At 37.5% G+C, this 21,516-nt stretch overlaps 1 protein-coding gene across 1 annotated transcript in view; it reads right to left on the bottom strand.

Moving 5' to 3' along the window:
• Positions 1-2,665: 2,665 nt before the first annotated feature.
• p115 (General vesicular transport factor p115) overlaps positions 2,666-21,516 on the bottom strand; it is a 134,084-nt gene continuing 115,233 nt past the window's right edge. Inside the window, exons 15-17 of the mRNA XM_083141489.1 lie at positions 20,929-21,126; positions 11,208-11,390; positions 2,666-3,603 (exon numbers count right to left, since the gene is read on the bottom strand). Of these exons, the coding sequence (XP_082997615.1) occupies positions 3,550-3,603; positions 11,208-11,390; positions 20,929-21,126 (435 nt within the window). The 3' untranslated portion in view covers positions 2,666-3,549. The remainder of the gene's footprint in view (positions 3,604-11,207; positions 11,391-20,928; positions 21,127-21,516) is intronic.

The raw sequence follows: 21,516 nt of genomic DNA, 5'->3' as shown, positions 1-21,516 counted from the left end.
AATTATTGTATTTTATTTTACATAAGACCTATGCCTAAAAGTACTTTTGTATATGATGACACAGAACTATCTTATGTTGTGATTTATCCTTGGGTGTGACTGTAATATACATGTAATTGGTGAAAAAATAACGCAGTAAAGTATTAAGTAAATATATAAAATATAAAGTAAATATATAAATCAGCCCTTCCCATTTGTGAACAATATACTGGGGAAATCCACCGTCCTTCACTGTTGTCATTGCACTACAAACCCATCGTGATTTAGTATTAGAATATAGCGTAGTAAAGAACTGTTTACAAGCATCACCCAAACCATTGATTCTCCCCCAAAACCTTTCCCTGCCTTCTTCTTTCTTTTCCTAGCTCTCAGCATGCGGTTTTCTTAGAAGACTGGCCGATTGTGAAAGAAAAAAGGGACGGAGGAGGAGTGTTGGGGGGGGGGGGGTTGAGCGCGAGCAGTACAGAGGGGGAAACGGCTAGCGCGACCAGCTTAGAAATGTAGAAGTTAAAATTTACATACATTGCTCTGTACGTCGAAAAACTACAGACATTCTAAAGAAAATTCTCTAAGATCAGTTTCATTTCTTTGCTGTAGAAGAACAGTTGAAGCTTTCTTGTGCTTTAAAATGTTGATTCAAGTTATTACATACAACTGACGAGCAAGTGAATTTTAGGAAATTGAAATAAGGAAAACTACGTAATAAATAATGTATTTAAAAAAAGGCTTCGCGACATAACAAATTTCATATTTGATCTTTAACTCAGTAAAATTTAAATGCGACACACTTGACTGTTCGAGCACAGAACGTCAACGCAAGAACCTATTTTTTAGGTATCATCACCAGCGGTGATACGGGCTCTTAATTGAAGAGCCAGGAAGTTTGTTTTCGGACATATCACACGGTCACGCAAGAGTGATATTGCAGAAGGAATTATGAGCTACATTAATACTCATAATGTGGACTTATCACAACTAATGGTTATCGGATGTGATGGGACTAACGTCAATACCGGTTGGAAAGGTGGGGTGATCCGGTTGATGGAAACTCATCGAAATAGACCATTACAGTGGAGTGTTTGCCTTTTACACGCTAATGAGCTACCACTGCGACATATCTTACAATAAATTGATGGCCACACAAAGGGTCCTTATACTAACTCGGGACCAATCGGTTCTCGCCTTGCTGACTGAGAAAATGGCCACTGTTAATTTCCAATCGACCGAAATTAATTTGGTCTTGCGTAGATGAAAATGATCTAAGCACCGACCAACAATATTTGTTCAAGATGTGTCGGGCGATCGGAAAGGCAACTTGTCCGAAAAGTCTAGAAGAAAGGAATCCCGGAAAACTTTCACACTCAAGGTGGTTGACGACAGCATTCTGAGATTACATGTGGCAACAGAAAATCCCTCGGAGAATCTACAAATACTCACAGAATTTGTAGCGAAAGTTTACTCGCATATGTGGTTTGAAATAAAGGCTCGGCCAGGACTAGAAAATGGGGCAAGACATTTATGGAATACAATTAAAATTTCAAGGGAACTTCCTAATCCCGTGAAGGTTATTATTGATAAAGTATTACAAGACAATGGTTATTTCGGACATCCGGAAAATGTTCTTATAGCAATGTTAACAGATTCACGTCAATACATTAGGGAGTTAGCTGTCAAAAGAATCTTGAATGCCAGAAAAAAAATGTAAAAAACAGACTTTTCAAAATACCCAAAATTAATTTTGACGCTGAAGATTATGTCGACCTCACACACTGGTTTAATTGTACAGTGACAGAAACCCCCCCCCCCCCCTAACAAAACATTTGTCTGACGAACAACTGTTGAACGTAGTAATAAAAGGTCCAATATTGTTTTGACCACTTTACTTGCCACACTCAAGCAGTCGAAAGGTGTGTAAAGCTAATAACAGATGAGTCATCAAAAGTGTGCGGTGAAAAATCTAGGGATGGTTATATACGCGCCAAGTTGGACGCAAGAAAAAAACTTACCAAAATTTGAAAATAAAAAGCAATACTTTGCTGCAAGGCATTAGTAAGTGAAATTTGACTTGGAGGGTGGGAGGGTGGAACTTGAGGTGCAGCCACCTACCTGTGGTGAGTTCTGGGTTGATTCAATATTCAATGCATTTGAATAAGTCAATGATTTCCTATAAGGTTTTTTTTTTTAATATTGATTCAAGCAAAGAGTTGCACAAAATTCTAAATTTTGAAAGTACATACACATTATAAGCCAACAAATGATCATCTGATAATGACTAGCCTACGACAATTCAATTTTTTTTTTTTTTCAAAAAATTCTACCCCCAGTGGCGCGGCTAATTATTTGTTTTTTTCAACTATTTTTTCACCCACATAAGCAGCCATAGACACAACTTTTCCACACTCGCCCCACTTGAATATATATAAAAAAATAAAAAAAATCAGCCATTTTCGGCCCACCCTAATACACATATCACAAAACAGATTACAAATTTGCAGATTTCTTAGTCCTATTTATCAACTGATGTCGTAGAACCAAGCTTTTTTTTTTTCCATTCCCTTGTTCAAATTTCAATGTAATTTCACAAGTGAACGGTGTACCAATGTAATACAATTCACAAGAAAAGTCATAAGTCAAAAATATCAGGAAAAGAAAATTCCAATTTGCAGTGAATATCTTTTATATATCATTAACATTTTGGCAGAAAGAGTGGACATTTAACAATATAGTTTTCATACAAAAATCTCATACAGGTCTTACTATCATTCAAATTTAAAAGCTACATGCACATAAACAAAAAGCCTACACCTAATAAAGAACAAGTTTGACATACATTTTAGGTAAATTTAATACTCATTCTAACTTAAGTCCAGTGATAATTGTATAATATTCTATGCCAAAGACTTGTATTTGGAAGAGAAATATTTTCACTAACCGGAAAATCACGTTCCGAACTTCTTTAGACACTTAGACTGCACAAAAATCCACAACTTATTAATGCACATCCTATCAGTTTATTTTAAGTTCGTGTTATGAGATTTAACACAATTAAAGTGACACCACAAGTTAATGGAAAAATATCAGAAGTTACGCAATGAATATGAAAACAATATTTAAAAGCACTATTCGTAGAAACAAATTCCAAATGGATGTGCGCTGTAAAATAACATTGTATACTCCACTCCAATTATGCATTATAGTAACTGTAACACTGAAAATTAATTTACAGTTAAACTTTACGAAGAAAAGTGGAAAATAAATAATGGAAAACTGAAATGTTATGTTGATTTAATCTGATAACAATAAACAACGAAAAACAAATAATTCGCATATCCCATTCTTATTATACAACAAAAATATATGCATAAACCTCTATAATTAAGCTGTAACTCAGTTATATTATAGTACAGATTACTTTTAAAATATCTACTCTTTCCCTTCTTGCTACAACAAATCTTGTAATTTCCTTTAAATCAGTGCTTAGAGCATAAAATAGTAAATAATCAATCACACAGTGATTACAATATTTGCAGTGTTACCCACTCAGAAACACTAGTCTTCAGCATATTCTTCGTCGGCTGGAGATTCGGCTTCATCATCATCAACCTGAAAATTAATGATTTCAATGAATCATAGCATCTGGCATTTACCACATGAAACTTAATTTTTTTTGTTATTTCCTTATTTTACATCAATTTATGGCAGTTTTGGTTAATAGTCACAATGAGCATCAATGTTGATTACTAGTGTGGATTTTTGCCTATTTGCCTTTTTTATTCCATGGTAGTAAAACGTAGGTTTTATTGTTTCAAGTTCGTTTCATGGCGTTTCTAGTCCGAAAACACATTTTTATAGTGCTTATAAATGCTTATTTTGAGGGTTGGTAGTTATTTTGCTTAATCATGTTTAAAAAATGCCTATTTTGAAATGTTGGCTTACTTCAGACTTTTTTTTTAATGCACCTTTGGCTTTCCCTGCATTTAAGAAGGTAAGCCTTTGTTTATGTTGAACTGACTGAAATACCAGGTATTTCAGTAATAATTAAGGGGTTACAAAAATTATTGCAAGTAAACTATTGAACTTACGTTAAAGAAACCAGTCCAGACAGAATGAGGAATGTGTTTTGATAAGTTGAGAGTTTGCATTCCTGCCGATAGGTGACACTCACAACACTCACAGTGTTTTGGTCCCCAAGATCACTGGACCTTGCACTGTTTGACTTTTTTTGTGTGATTTCATCAAAGACAGGGTATTCGTCCCACCAATGCTGCGTGATATCGCACCCCTAAGGAAGTGTATCATCGCAGCAATAGACACTATCGACAGGTCCATGTTGACGTGAGTGTGGCAAGAACTAGACTATCATGTCAATCGTGTCGATGTGTGCCATGTCATCTGTGGTGCACACTAGGGGTGTGTGGGACAGAATTTTTTGGGTTGGGATGGGATCAGGACAGAAATTTTTTTCAATCCCAACATTCAGGATGGGAAAAATTCATCATTTTCCGACAATGTCGGGAAATGTTTGAAATTTCCCGAAGCTCTGGAAATCTCGAATACTACAAGTCATCTTCACTTTAAGTGGTTGTTTTTGCATTCCAGGAATAAAAACTAACAATTACCAATAAGTTCCAGGCACTTGCAATGCAGAAAACATTGAGAATTAACAACCTTTTTAAAATGCCCATTCGGTATTTCCCGAGTGCTCAGGATCCCGAAAAGTCAGGAAATCATTTCCCGAAGTCCCGACTTTTCGGGATCCCGCACACCCCTAGTGCACACATTTGTAGGTGTTAAAAAAAAAAAAACTGTTTGCATTCCTCATCCATTCTGGAAAGGTTTCATTAACGTAAGTATGTTCAATAGTTTACTTGCACTTTTGTAACCCTTCAATTATTTCTGAAACACCCGGTATGTTTTTTTTGCCAGATTTGAGATTGCAAGGGATGTCATCACATCTTTGGAAGTTCTGCATGTCTCATTCAGGGTAAGCGAACTGGACAACAGGTTGGTGGCTCATACTTAGACAAAATGACACCAACCTACCCCTTATTTTTGCCAGCTGAAAACTTGTAGGAGTTGATCAGTGCTTATTTGCTTTGTTGTATGTGTGTATTAAAGTAAGCTGGTTGGTTATCTGTGGAGATATCCTGTATTTCAAAATTCCCCCAAAAAAGGCAGCCAGAAGTGTATTAACTTAAGAACAGACTGCTGCAGAAGATTGTTTTTTACATCAAGTCAAACAATGTTATTTATTCTAAACTTTCATGTCCATACACAGATAAACTGGCTATATACTTCCAAAAAAATAAAATAATGCAAATGCTTTAAATTAAAGAGGTTATGTTATCCTAGTTCCCTACAAATGAAGACTTGATTCAAAATTTTGTCAATTGTTTGCGAAACATTTGTATGCAATTAGCACAATAGGTAATACAAGTTCATTTCTTCCGAAACTTTTAAGTGGAACATACTCTAATATATATTTTTTTTCTGAAAAGAGTGCAAATTATTTTTTCATCACTTATGAAGCATGCAATTGGGGCATTCGTTCAAATTGGCACAATTGTTAGCACAAGTTATTTATGCCAGAATTACATTAACTGACAATTCCTTGCAAAGTTGAATTTTAATACTAATTTTAATATTAATAGTTTGTGAATCATTGGCGCACTTTTGAAAATAAACTCCAATGCTAAATGATAAATTGTAATGTTGATGCAGTATAACTGTGCATTGGAAGAAGAAAATTGAAAGAAGTTCATGTCCAATGCATATTTTATGTAGTTTTATTTTTGGATATCTTCTGAAGTACCTACGTTAGTCCATTTTCAAATTTTAAATTTTTAAGTGCCTATTCTCATCATTTTTGGTGCCTCTATGCCTGCCTATTTGAGAGGTTTTTAGTGCCTATAAATCTGCACCCTAGTGACTAGATACAATGATAAAGCGGGAGTGGAAACTAGTCAAACAGTCAAAATTACCGACTTAACCTTTAGCAGCCAGCTGGTACAAATGTGTACCATCACCAGTATTCAGCTTAGGCCGGCTGGTACACATGAGTACCAGCACCGCAAGGCATTAATTAAGGCACCATTTCTTGAAGACTACACACGATATTTCATTCTGTCTTTTTTTGTTCATTAGTATACATACACATGAAGGTATGAAATAATTGAATTGCAAAACAGTATGCATTGTTACTATTATTAACAAGCAGAGATTGAGAAAGTACTTTGTTACTCCCTTAAAATTATGGGATAGATTTTTAAAAATAGCTGTAACTCCTAAACCACTGCATTTCTTCGAAAAAATTAAATTTTACATGTAATAATGAGTTAAAAAAACAACAGTTTAAGCAATGTGCGACGATTATTGGTCCAGGGGAGACATGGGGGTGAATGCTCCATCTGCTAAAGGTTCACCGCAAAATTTCATGGTGACTAAATGTAGTAGGGACAACCAGGGACCTATTTGAAGAGATGAAGTATGGGACTACAGTCAAGAATGATAGCAACAGGACATAAGGTCATGGTCATCTCTTAGATGCCAGCCTGTTTTCTCTAGTACGAGGGTCACTATTTATATTTTGAGCCTTGGCAACACTGATTGAAGTTAGGCGCGATTTGACGTTTGCACGGAATCGTCTGGCATTATTGACCATAATGTACTTCAAATTTTTTGCCAACAGCTTCATTTGTGTTGTTTATGTTGCCTTGGAGATTGCGCGACAACAATAAAATGGAATTAACTCGTGAACATTTTCGTGCGATGATTTTTTACGATTTTCGACGTGGATTTTCAAGACAAGAGTGCATCGATCAACTTACTTCCACATTTGGCGATGAAGCCCCATCCTTTGCCACTGTGAAACGCTGGTATAACGAATTTAATCGTGGCCGCCATTCGCTCACCGACTAGATTCGCGAAGGTCGTCCAAAATCAGTTGTTGTTCAAGAAAACATTGATGCTGTGCAAAACCTAATACTGCAAGATCGTCATGTGACATACTGTGAGATTGAGGCAACCATAGGCATTAGTTCCACCAGCATATATAAAATATTACATGATCATTTGGCTGTGAGAAAGGTATGTTCTCGTTGGATCCCACACAATTTGACAAAAACTCAAAAAGATGATCGCGTCAATTGGTGCAAACAAATGCTCCATAAATACAATCGTGGTGCTCCAAAAGGTGTATATAAGATTGTAACAGGTGACGAATCATGGATATATGCATATGAGCCGGAACGTAAACAGCAGTCGACTGTATGGGTGTTTCAAGATGAACCCAATCCAACAAAAGTTGTTCGCGCTCGAAGAACATCGAAACAAATGGTCGCCTGTTTTATCGGTAAAACTGGTCATTTGGCAACTGTGCCTTTAGAGGAACATAGAACGGTCAACTCTGAATGGTACACAACAATTTCGGTCAAATACGGAAAACAAACACATCAAGACAATGCCAGCTGTCACACATCTTATCTAACAACCGACTTTATGAACAGTCAAAAAATCGAATTGATGGGTCATCCGCCGTATAGTCCTGATTTGGCACCCAATGACTTCTTCTTGTTCGCGAATGTCAAGAATAAATTGCGTGGACAACGATTTTCGTCAGCGGAAGACGCCGTTGATGCATTCAAAAACCATATTATGGAGGTGTCTCAAGAAGATTGGAAAAACTGCTTTGACAAATGGTTCGAACGAATGCCAAAGTGTATTGACCATAAAGGAGAATACTTCGAAAAACAATAAAGCAGTTTTCACTGCCAAATTCCTGTTTTTTCATTGTTAGGCTCAAAATATAAATAGTGACCCTCATATTGGCCTCATTATTCTAACAAAGATAATCAAGTCACAAATGATACTTCATTTTGTTCAGCATAGATAATGCTATAGTGATATGCTAATTAATGACACATGCGTGCAGTGACAGCAATCAACCAGTTTTCACCAATTTTGCCCCCGCACTATGCTAAATCTTATCTACAAAGGGAAATATACTGTCTTTGCCCCCTTAGTTTTGTCACCTTGCCCCCCCCCCCCCTGGTTTTGGGACCCAAACAAAACTGCATGCATGTTTGTAATTACAAGAAGAAAATTTTACTCAGTAAAATTTCAGTTTTCCCTTTAGATATTTACCTTTAAATGCCAGCCCTGACCCCCAGCAGAACCTGGCCATACACTACAATGTAACTGTAAGATTATCATCATTTTTCCAAAACAACTCTTGGATATTTAATTTCTATTTTCATGTTTCGCTTCAATACATATGGTGGTATGACATTCTTGGATTTCAATGCAATATGAGTATTGCAAGTTTGTCGAACAGTTTTCTTTTTCATCATTTTGAATCTAAAAAGGCAGATTTTCTAAATAAAATGACCTCTTCTTCTTCTTCTTCTTCTTCTTCTTCAGGCATATCAACTTCATATATTGAATGTTTTGAACTTTTCAACAATATATCTCCAGTTTTTCCTGTCCAGGATGCTCTTTGTCCAATTCTTTACTTTCGTGACTTTCAAATCTTCTATTATTTCACCTTCCCATAGTTTCTCTGGCCTGCTTAAGGCTCATGTTCCACGTGGTTTCCATTTATAGATTTATTTTACTAATCTTTCGTCAGTCGTTCTATTTACATTCCCAAATCACCTTAATCTTTGTAATTTAATTAAATTTATGATGTTTTCATTCTGTATTATTTTACCTGGTTTTTGTTAGTTTGTATTCTCCAGTTACCATCAGGTTCTTTCAAAGGTTCATATGGTCTTCTTATAATTTTCCTTTCAGATACACAGAAATATCACCAAATATGAACTGTTCGTTGTAGAGTGTTGATGTTTGATTTTTAGGAGGGGTAAATGAAAGGTTAATATCTGTTGCCTTTAGTTTTCATGATATTGCTAGCAGAAAATTTGTTTTTAATTTTTGGGAAAATGATGAAGCTGAAACACTGCAAAACATCAATTTTAATGATTTTTGCCTAAAGAAAACCCTTTTTACTTTTTGCTGCAGGAAAATAATCATTTTATGTTTTACACAGATATTACGTGCAATTAATAACCTAAGTGTACTTGGACAAAATGATGGCATCCACCAACTTCCCCCCCCCCCCTCATTTTTCCAGCTGAAAGCTTGTACGAGTCAAATCAGTGCTCATTTGCTTTGTTGTGTGTGTGAAAGGTGAAAGGAAGTAACTGTTATCTCCACTCAGTGAGGGAATATTAACCTCAGAACATCTTACATTGTATCTAAAGATATCTGTTTGGCGGTTACGCAGAGAGAGGTAATTCACTGTAATAAGTTCACGTTTCATTTTTCATATTCTTACAGCCCCTGGCCATATTATTAGACGCACCTCAATTTTTTTTGAAGATAATAGTTTTGAAGGGGAAAATTATACAAAATTCACCATTAGTTATCTGAAAAATTTCCTGTGTTATTTGAACCCTGGCAAATACATGTAAATACGTACAAATGCACTTTCTTGCACAACATTGATAATAATAATTGTAATAGTAATAATAATACACAGTAATGTATTTTGACACAGTGGACAATTTTAATAGTTCGCTTACTATTCACATGTTGCATTAGGGTTCTTTGTGGTTGAACTTTCATTATTGTAATGAACAATATGAAAAGAGAAGGTATTGTTGTTACAAACAATACCGCCAACACCAAATGTCTTTGTTGTTGAACGAACATGCCGCAGTTCAATTCAAGCTGATTTGAGAGGAGGACGTCTTGGGAATAGTGAATCGTGTTTGTGCTAAATTTTGCAGTGATATTGTTTTTGTAAAATGTCAGTATGTTTCTTTAATTTTATTATTAACATTAGGGAGTCATGGGTAAAAAAAAGTGACTTGACACCGAGAAAGATGGCTGAAATTAAGGCACTAATAAAGACAAAAATATTCTCTAATCGTGAGATTTCTCGACGATCTGATGTGTCTGAAGCATCGGTGAGGCGAATAAAGAAGAAAATTGAATATGGTGGACAGTGTGAGCCACAAAGGAAGTACAGATGTGGACGTAAAACAATTTTTACTCCAAGATCCTTACGTTGTTTGAAGAACATTTGCCTCACAAATAGATTTGCGAGTACAAAGGAACATAAAGATGAACTTGAAAAGAGTGGTGTTTGTGTATCTGAAAGAACAGTAAGGCGTAGGCTCTCTGATATGAACCTGAAGGCACTCAGACCAGCTAAGAAGCCAAAATTAACCCCTGCTATGATTCGTAAACGTTTTCGTTGGGCAAAAGCTCACAAAGAAAAAAGATTTGAACTTTTGGAGATCTGTTTGCTTTAGTGACGAGTGCACGTTTGAAATCTTGGGGAATAAATCTCAGTTTGTGAGAAGACATCCAGGTGAAAAATTAAATCCTGATTGTGTTGTGCAGACTGTCAAACATCCGATAAAGGTTATGATTTGGTCAGTCATTAGTGGCAAAGGTACAGGACGTCTGTATTTGGTTCAAGGAACAATGAGGCAAGAACAGTATAGGGAAGTGCTTAGAAGAAAGTTGCTACCTCAAATAAGAGAATGGTTCCCAAATGGAGAACAGTTCATATTAATGCAGGATGGAGCCTCATGCCATACCGCAAAATCAATAAAACAGTTTCTACAGAGTGAAAATGTCCCTCTCTTGCCCTGGCCGGGAAACTCTCCAGATATGAACCCAATTGAAAATGTTTGGTACCTAGTGAAAAAAGAAGTGGCAAAGCAAACAATTATGACGAGAATTGGCCTAATTGAAAAAATAATTCAAGTGTGAAATCACCATCCTCATATGAAAGAGACAGTACAAGCATGCATTGATAGTATGCTAAGACGAATCCAAGCACTGATAAAGACCAAAGGTGGCTCAACCAAATATTAAAATTGACTTCCAGTCATATGTACATATTATATAGCTAATATTCAAGACACACTAAGAAATTATATTTGTAACTATTAATGTATCAAGTAATTGTTGTTTCTTGTTAAGGTTCGCATGTAATCAATGTAATATTTCATGTAATAAAATATAAATAAAAGAAATAGAGAATAACAAAAAATTAGACGAGATAATAGAATCCTTAAAATATTGCATAAAATTTGGAGGTGCGTCTAATAATTTGGCCAGGGGCTGTACTTTATTTTGAATGTGATAAACCAGTTTCTCTACCCACGGTGATTAGAAGATTCAAGTTGTCTGCTTACCTTCTCTCCTAAAGCACTTAATTTCACCTTCAAATTCTGAATCGTAGAATCTTGGTCTGCGAGCAATTCCAGCAAATCCTCTTGGTCCACTCTTAGCTTGTCCAAGTCCGACTTCGCACTCCCCAGTTCCTTGTTCCTCTCCTCCAGCTCTGCTATTTTCTTATTACATTCCTGAAGCTCAGCCTGAAAAAGATAGCAACAGACTTACGTTTCCTTCCCTAAAGGTGGTTGTGCAAATTTCACGATGCACACATTCAAGCTCTAATGATAAGATAAATACACAATTGAACAACGAAGTAACGAACATCACCGCAACATCAGATTATTCCAACCTGAAAAGTCAGGACTTGCTAACACAGCATCACAGAGGGACACAGGGTTTTATTTTCCGACATCAAAATAATAGCCAAATGTGCCAGTTACTGGGACCGACGAGTAAAAGAAGCCATAGCCGTATCACGGGAAAGCACCAATCTCAACAGGTACGTAGGACTCCAGCTCAGTCACGCATAGAATTCGCTCCTCCGTAAAAACAAAGCTGCAGCCAATAAGAACAACAGGATCCAGAGCGAGCCAATAAGAAGACAGAGTCCAAATTCCGCACCATAATTGTCAATATTTAACCCCACACTGGTCTCCATTTCTATATTCCCTGAAGATGAGAGCAATGTATGCGCTCAAAACGTTGGAAGCCAACATAGACCTAAACTGGCTGGTAACCCAAGAACACTTGTTCGAATCACGTCGCCAGGAAAGCTACAATTCCTACACAATTCTGTTGTTTGGTCAAAGAGGCACTGGTGCCTGAATCCACACCAGCTATGGAGTCATGTTGTCCTGTGTTTGTTCTTGTGTGTGCTGAGGGCCCCTTTACAGCCTCAGCTTTTTGTAGGTAAGGAGATTTTATCCTTGGAAACAGAATAGTTTCAGTTCTTGTTAAGTAATGAATTAATGTATTAGTTTTAAAAATTGAGTGAGGAAGTTTTTGACAGACGTATTTTCTTTTCTTGTTAGGAGTATGTTCTCAATTTTGTTTAAGTGAAGGAGTTTTTCCCCGTATGTCGAATCGACCCTTCCTAATAGAAATATGTATGATACATCATTGGAAAAGGTATGAATCAAGGATTCCAAAAATGTATGATTTGAGGAAATAATTGGAAGTGGAAAAAAACATAGTTTTATGTTTGAGGAACCTCCATTAAAAATGAAAGATACTGAGCCTAATTTGCATGAAGATGTAAGTTAATTGCATAATTTGTTATGTAAGGGTTGATGGGTTTAGTTATCTTAGCATAAATAATACATCTACAGTGTATTTAAGCTAAGAGAACCAAACTTAACAGACCTAACCTAACAATGCAACACAAGGTTGTTCTCATGTGCAATAAAGGAGACAAGTGAACTCAGGGTGTCCCTTATCGCACAACACTACAACCTTGAACAATAAAATAACCAAAAACCATATATTTCCCAAATAAATTGATGAAAAACAATTTAAAATAACGAAAATAATTTACAGCTATTACAAAATTTAAACTTCAATATCCAAAAATAAAATGAAAATCATAAATACGGGTGAAAACACGAAATAAAGAAAGTTAAATCCTAGTGGAAATTTGCATACATATCCATGTTAAAAACCAAAGTTCGGCCTGGCAATACTGTGTGTTTACAACATGGATTTGGATAAAGGAAAGCATGTGTGGTAAGTAATGTACAAAAGTTTGTATTATTTCACAGAACAGGAACATCTAATTGAAAAATGCACAGTGAGAAAGTGAAGCTATGAGTGAACATATTATTTTTTTATGCCAAAATGGTAAAATACAAGGGTCGATTTGTGCAGTATAGCGAAAATAGTCTATGTGTTGATGTGCTCAAAATATTAAAATCAATCAATCAATTCATTCTTCTGTTTGATTAACTCTATGCACATATAGGCTAATCGAGACTGGATTAGAATAAATGATTTTTGCTTATTTTACTTCATGTTTCTGTCAATTTTCGCTAATTACAGACATGAGGATGAATGGTGATACGATGAAGTGGATGAAGAGATAATCACAAACACATATGGACAACACAACACAATTTCTACGGAGGATTATGGGGCCTGCAGGTCTAAAAAGTGACTAGTTAGTCTGCAAAATGCAGTCCAGGATTTTTCAAGTGGAAGTGAGGTTGACATTTAGGTGTCCAAAGCAAGGGTCACCCATTTCATCCTGGACCTACAGTTTGAAGTGGGATCCAAAGAAACTATGTGCCTCTACTGGAATCAAACCAGTACCCCTTGATTACAAGGTGACATTACTACTATACCACCAGGAAAGACAGCATTACAGAGATCCTCCTGGTGGTACCTGAGCACCAGGCTATGTTTTGAGCATCAATCTCAAGTTGTACAACAACCCCACACTTTCTTGATCACGACCGACTTTGAGGGTGATGTGATCAGCACCATGCCCCTGGCTGCCTTTACCACCCAGTTTCCTCCAGGTACCCACTTTATACGATGCTGGGTGGGTGCCGGAGCCACTTGAACAGGTGGAAAAAATACCGGTTCTCCCCTGCCGGGGATCGAACCTGGGTCTCTTGCATGGTAGTCAGATGCCCTAACGACTGAGCTACCGCGGCTACTTAGAAAGAACATACTGTATTTCCAATTCAAGGCACCATCGAATGTAAGGTACACCTCAAATATGGCTTCAGCTTTTGAGAAAAAAACTTCTAATTTAATGCACACAGGTGTACATGCTGATAATATCAGGAGTGGTACTTTAATAGAATAATACCATATAATGAGGTGATACTGTTCAAGAGATACGTGTATGATGTGATCTTCATAGCCAAAAGCAAAAAACAACAGAAGAAATGTTTAGATTATTGAAAAACAACAGAAGAAATGTTTAGATTATTGAACGAAGGTCATGAAAGGATAAAGTATACAAAAGAGGAAATGGACAATGAAAAGATTAACTACTTGGATATAGCTATTGAAGTAAAAGGGAAAGAATGGATGTACCATAAAAAGTTAGCTGGAAGAAAGTATATCCACAAGGAATCTGCACATGAAAGGAGAACCAAAGTCAACATTTGGGAGAATTTTGTATGGAAAGCAGGGAGATTATGCAACAACAAAGCAAGCTATACAGAGAAATGAAGTGGATAATGGAGGCAGCACAGAAAATGGATACAAAGCATAGGATATAATTCACATCATAAGAAGAACAGAAGAAAATGGAAAAAGAGAGAAACAATAAGGAAAAGAAAGAAGAAAATAAGGATGCACAGGAAGTGAGTGTGTCATTCAGAAGAAAGATGGAGAAAAAGATAAACATCTATGCAAAGTATGGACTAAGAGCAGCCTTCAAGCCACCAAAGAGCATCGAGAAATTGCATCATGAATACAAAGAAGAAAGGAGAGTGATGAATTGGCTAACGGCAGGGGTATATGAAGTAGAAAGCATCAACGAGAGAATTAAAGAACATAGGAGAGACATTAAAGAGGAAGATCCAAGAATAGCACTGAGTGAGCATATGTTGACATATGAACACAAGATTAAGGCAGTACAAATGAAGAGAGAAAATAAAATAGCGAGAAAATGAACAAAAACAAAGTGGAAATTGGAATGAAATGGGTGGAATTAATAAAAAAAAGCACATGGAAAGCAAGTTGGTTAAGTTTCCTGAGCCACCTTCAATTTTCTGCACAAAAATGGAAGATTTCAACTTGCCAGATGAGTTCAAGGAGAAAGGGAAGGTAAGTTCCACTAGAAGGAGGAGGGGAGGGGGAGAAACAGCCAGCTATGGCACCTGCAAGGTGGAAAAACCAGTGTACCTAGTAGGAAATAAGGACACAAGTTATTCATTCCTTAGAAATGTAGAGTGACTAGCCATGAGAGGTTGTTATTGTATATCTTGGTGTAGCTTGAAAATGTTCTGGGAAACCAGAATGAAACGTCGCAGATAAAATAAAATAAAAACCACTAAAAATAACTGTGTTAGATTATTTTGCAATACCATATAGTATTACATTTACATTGTTGTTACATGACTGTTACACTTACCATTAAGAATACTACCATAACAAAATTTTGTTGAGGGAGATTTTCATCAATACTGGTATTTCGGTAAAACATGGAGGTAAAAACTTGATTATTGAAATTGGTAAATACTCCATTCTATATATTACACTAATATGCAGTGGAACCTAGATTTTATATTTTTCAGAGCAAAAAACGTGGGAAAATATAAAATTGAGATAGAATTTATAGAATTTTGCTACGTTGGGACCATCAAGATTGAATGTATAATACAGGAAAATGTAAAAGCGAGGAATGTAAAATTGGGGCTCCACTGTGTATGTATATATACAGGGTGTCATTTTAATAGCATCCATGGACTACAGAAACATATAGAGAACATCAAGACAAACAACTTTTCTCAGCAACATTTTTCTCGTTGGTGTGTAGTTTCGGCACTACAGTCGTTCAAAAAAGCTTGTTTTGCCGCCTGAATGCTGGCAACCACATTCAACATTTGATTGCATTTCAGATGTTATTTCCTGTTGTGAAGCGATGCATTCCAGGAGCACACATATTCTGTGAAAAATGACATTGCTACAATCAGCCACATTATGTACCGTCAAACAAAAGCAAGAAAACACGTTCTGTAACCCCACAGGAAGTAAACAAACTATACGAAAAATGGTAGCAAAAAAAGGAATTCAAATGGAAGTACACTACAGTCCCATTTAACCGAATCCCGATTAACCGAATCGCTAAAAAAAGCCGTTACTCATGTGCGACCATTGGAACATGTTTTATGCAGGAGCACAGACTAAGCATGTTCTTGAGTTAAATTACTACATATTATTGTAAGCTTTTTGTTCATGCCTACATGCTGAAATACATATGTACTGTATATGAAAAAACCTTTATTCCGGTTGAACCGAATTTTCGTTCAACCGAAGCACCATCGGTCCCATTAAATTCGGTTAAACGGGACTGTAGTATCGTAATATCGAATTTTGTCTCAGCTTACATATCAAAAATTTGCAAATCTTGTTGCCAAAATTTAGTCTACGGTAAGTAACATGTAATGTATATTCACAGCATTATGTGGCAAGAGGCAAAAATGGTTGAAAATAAAGTGATACAAGCAGTAGTAAAACAAGCTCTCCGACGACTTGTGTTGATCTACGTACCGGATACACATGTAATAATTTGCAACATTACTGAGAATATGGCAGTATATTCCCTGCTGATTCATGATTAGGTCGTAACAACTGGTGGTTGTGCATGTTTTAGCCTTAATGTAACAATGTGAACCTCAGATACTTCCGCTATCAGCACCGCAATACCACAATGCATGTATCAGGACAAATGGATATACAAACCTGTAGATATCAACCATGCAGCGAGATCTGCAAATATTTGACATGTAGCTGGGCATAAACAGCCAGATGTAAACTGTAAATCCAATAAAATTTATTGTTGATGATGATTATATTTGACATGTAGGCTGAGAGACAAAATCCGATATTGCCACTTCATTTTGAATACGTTGTTTTTCTACCATTTTTCGTATCGTTGGTTCACCTCTCCCTTCACCTGGAATGACTGCTTATCTTCTGGCTGGTAGGCTGTCTTTCCTTAGATGTTCAGGCTACTGGACACGATCATATCTTTGTTTTACAGATCATAATGCGGTTGGTAGTCTTAGTCATTTTTCCCAAAATTTGTGTGTTCCTTGAAACACTGCCGCGCACTGTTTCGCTGCAGGAACTGACGTCACAGTTGCAATCTAATGTTCTGTGTGGTTGGCAACATTTAGGCAGCAAAACAGGCTTTTCTGAATGACTGTAGTGCCGAAACAACACACCAACAAGAAAAAAGTTACAGAGAAAAGTTGTTTGTTTTGATGTCCTCTGTACATTTCCGTGGTCCGTGGGTGCCATTACGATGACACCCTGTATAATTGAATTCAAGATGCTATCGAATCCAAAGTCTACCTTGAGGAAGAACTATTTGAAGCCTCTCTATGAGAAGACACTAGATGCCATAAGAGCTGACATAGGTGTCCATTACATGTGGCTTTGTGTTGATGAGACCACGGATAGCTGCGGCTGTTACATTGCCAATGTTGTCATCGGAAAGCTCAATTCTGCCGAACCTGGAAACCTGCATCTAGTCCTATGCAAAGAACTAGAGAAAACAAATCACAGCACTATAGCTTGTTTTGTTAGAGAAGCCCTATAGATCTTGTGACCTACAGAGAATCAAGATGAAAAGTTCCTCCTCCTGCATAGTGATAGTGCCACCTATATGATTAAAGTAGGAGACGTTCTGTCAAATTTCTATGTGAATATGATCCACATAACGTGCCTAGCCCATGGTTTACATCGATATGCAGAAGAAATAAGAAAGAATTTCCCAGGAGTAAATATTGTTTCTTCTGTCAAGGAAGTTTTCCTGAAATCACAAAGTCGCATTCAGACCATTCAAAGAGTTGCTACCAGAAATACCTCTTCCTCCAGCCAATCATCACTCGCTGGGGAACTTGGTTGTTAGCTGCACTCTACTATGCTAAACATTATCAGGAGATAAAAAGTGTTGTGGATAAATTTGACAGCAGGGAAGCTGCTTGCATCTCGACAGCGAAGAATGCTCTAAATAATAGCAAAAATACACTAGTGTCCAAAACTTAATGCTAAAATTTGCATTTACAAGCCGAGGAGTGTTGCGGGCACGAAAAATGCAGCAGAAATATGGCAGAAATACATCATTTGGACGCGTTTTCCAAGGGTCGGATCATCAGGCACCTGGAACGAGGTGACACCGAGACAGCAGTAGCATGAGCCCTCAATGTGCCACAAAGTGTTGTGTCCAGGTTGTGGATGGCGGAGGTCATCCACGTGCAACAACTCCACAACAGGACCGATATCTGACCATGACTGCACGTCAGAACTGGACCATGGCTGCACGGCAACTGTCAGCGAGGCTTGCAGTCACCTCAGGGGTGCGAGTTTCACGCCAAACTGTCTACCGGAAACTGAGTGCCAGTGGTTTGTATGCCCGATGACCAGTAACATGTGTTCCACTGACTGCAGCGCACAAAAGGACCCGTTTACTGTGGTGTAGAGAACATCGCCATTGGACCCGCAACGAATGGAGCCGCGTACTGTTCACGGATGAATCCCGATACAGTGCCCAGAACGATTCCCATCACACTGATCTGGCGCAAACAGTGAACCCACTTTCATCCCATTAACATTGTGGAAAGGGATCGGTATGTTGGTAGTGGGGTACAGGTCGTATGGACCTGCACGTGTTCGATGCTGGATCCATCACTGGCCAGCGCTACCGGGACGAGCTTCTTCATACCCATGTTTGACTTTTTAGGGGTGCAGTTGGCTCACAGTTTCTGTTCATGGATGACAATGCCCGTTCTCATTGAGCCAAACTGGTGGACGACTATCTAGCGACTGAAGACATTCAGCGAATCGAGTGGCCAGCATGATCTCCAGACCTTAACCCTATTGAACATGCCTGGGACATATTTGGGAGACGTGTGGGAGCCTGCCAGCCAGCCAGCCTCCAGGACAAAGCCAGAGCTCTGCACTGCTCTTCGGGAGGAGTGGAATCAACTTCCCCAAGAGTTCCTCAACAACCTGATTTTTAGCATGGAGCGTTGGTGCCAGTCATGTGTGGCTGTTTGGGGTGACCATACCCCATATTAAACTGTTTTCTGTGACTCCAGTGCGTTTCACAGTGTTTTTGTGGTATGTGTTTTGGTCCATTTTTGGATTTGTGGTGTGTGCTACCATGGTTTCTTGGATATGTGGCCTGTTTCATGTGGTGTATGTGTGGTATGTTGGTATGGTGGCTCCCTTTGGTGCGGTTTCTTTAAATTTTTTGGGCCCTCTATCCTCGAACAGTCATTATGCTTAAGTTTTAGACACTAGTGTATTATGCATTCATATAATCCAACTTCGCTGACTTTCCTGTTACCATTGAACACCTGGAAGGTACATCACTTCCAATAAACGAAGCAATGAACATCATTGAAACACTTTCGAAGAAGAAGTGTAGCGGAACCACAAGCAAAACAACCTGCATAGACTGGCGACTCCTGTGCACCGCACTACCGGAACAAGGGAAGGGGGAGAGTGGACCATGTTTGCTTATGGCCCGAGCTGAACGGAAGAAGGGAAAGATGCATGGGGACTTTTCGTCCAAGATTTTCTTCCTTGTGGTCACTCTATACTAGGGGTATTGGGTGGTGTACTCTCTTCAAAGCTCTCTAAAGTCCTGGAACGAAATCCTGGATATGTGAAGATGAAGGGCATATTTGCAGCTCTCCAAGGAGAACAAATAAGTGGAGAATTACCATGGGGACCTAAAAAACTTGCATCTATGAAGTATGCATCGATCAATCACTTCATGTTGTGTACAACGAACCTTTTCTCAATACAAAAATGTGTTGAGGGACAATAGGAAATGTTTCCCAACAGATAATGTGGGAGTGTACATGGTTGTTCATTGCAACACTTCATCTTAAAAAAGTGACGATTTCGTTTTGTATGCTAACCTTCAACTTGGTATTTTAAAATCTGGAACTTTGCTTAGTTAGGATCGATAAATAAACCGATGATCAGGAATGTATATGAAGCGGCAATAAGTTAAACAGAGATGATGGGAATGTTGATGAATTGTGGATTAGAATGTTTATGAGATGGGATGTTTGTAAGGAAAAGATTGGTTTCCAAGTCACTCCGGCTCTCGAGGTTAAAGATTTCAAAATAGATATGACGTAGTATGATTGACGGGAAGGGGCAAGAGCCATGCAACTTCCGGCATTCCACGAGAAGCCATATCAGTTCGACGCATACTTCGTAACAGAGAGCAAGGCAGCGTGAAGGGGTTTTTAACGTGTTTCGTGTGTACAAGTTTTTACAGACTTTTTTAGATTTGGGGTTTTTAAAGTTAGGATTAGAACATGAAGGTTTAACGTATATGGGGTCAGTTGACATTGAGTCAACTTTTTATCCTTTTTAACCTGTCTTACCTGCCACCTCAATCCTTGCCTTAATTGATGCGGCTATGTAAGTGATCATACTGGCCTAGACGAAAACCTGAAGGGAACAGTAGGGTCCCGAAACATTGTTTTTTCGCAGAGCAGATACTAACGAAACGTTAAGTATTTCATAGTATGTATATATATATATATATATATATATATATATATATATATATATATATATATATATATATTGTACTTCTAATATACGTAACGTGAGTAAGTCACATACACCTCAAATATGAGTTTAAATGAAATAAAATCAAATAAAATAGAATGCAGTAATATACATTAGTCATCAGCACTATTGTTCATAATTTATGTCAGCCAATGTGTCCTCAAAGCAAGGGTGTACATCCAGTTTTGTCACCAGCAGAAGCAGCTCTGATAAAAGAAAGAATAAGACCTGCTCAAAGCAAAATTAACTGGAGAATGAAGTTCCAATGTGGGCCGACAAATGTCAGAACACTTAGAAGTAAAGTCGAAGCTGAACGTCACATTACGTCAGTACTGCTTTGGTGCAAAAGTTCAAAACGAACACGCACGTCTGTACTACAGCAGGCCAGGTCATCAGATGACAAAAATGAACGTCAGTTCTCCTGAATGGGTTAATAAGCAAACAAACTTCATTATACCATACCTGAACATCATTTACTCCATCTGATGTTGAAATGATGGATACCACCCCACTGCTTCTTAACCTCAAAATCTCGCCATCCTTCTCTTTTAGGGATGCTCTAGCCTCTTCCAGTTGCTTCCGTAAACTGTTCAAGTCCTCATTGGATGTAGTGCCCATTACTACCATGGATAGTTCTGAATCGTGTGAAAGTTGATCTTCCTTTAGGAGAAAAGAAGCCAAATTCAGCAAAATAATATCTTGCAACAAACTTTCAAATAAAGCTATTAGAAAAGAGTGCTGGAAGATATATGCGAGCCATTCCACGTGAAAGTGAACAAACAAGGCTAATTCATTATTATTGAAAATATCACTCATTATGCATGAAATTAAAGGGAAAACTATGAGGAATTTGGAATTATCAATACAAACATTAGTTTCATGGCTTTTAAATAGCATATTGTTTCAAACCTATTACTTACAGTAGCAATTGTATTTTATGTGATGTTTCCACTTAATAGTTTCATTATGATACAGTATTATACCACAAAAAACTAAAATAATTCAAATTTTGTTCTAATTGTCTGATATATTGTTTCTATATCTTAGGCT

The sequence above is a fragment of the Lepisma saccharinum genome, chromosome 20, assembly GCF_977018435.1.
Source record: "Lepisma saccharinum chromosome 20, izLepSacc3.1, whole genome shotgun sequence".
Taxonomy (NCBI): Eukaryota; Metazoa; Arthropoda; class Insecta; order Zygentoma; family Lepismatidae; genus Lepisma; species Lepisma saccharinum.
This window is presented reverse-complemented; position numbering and strand designations above follow the sequence as displayed.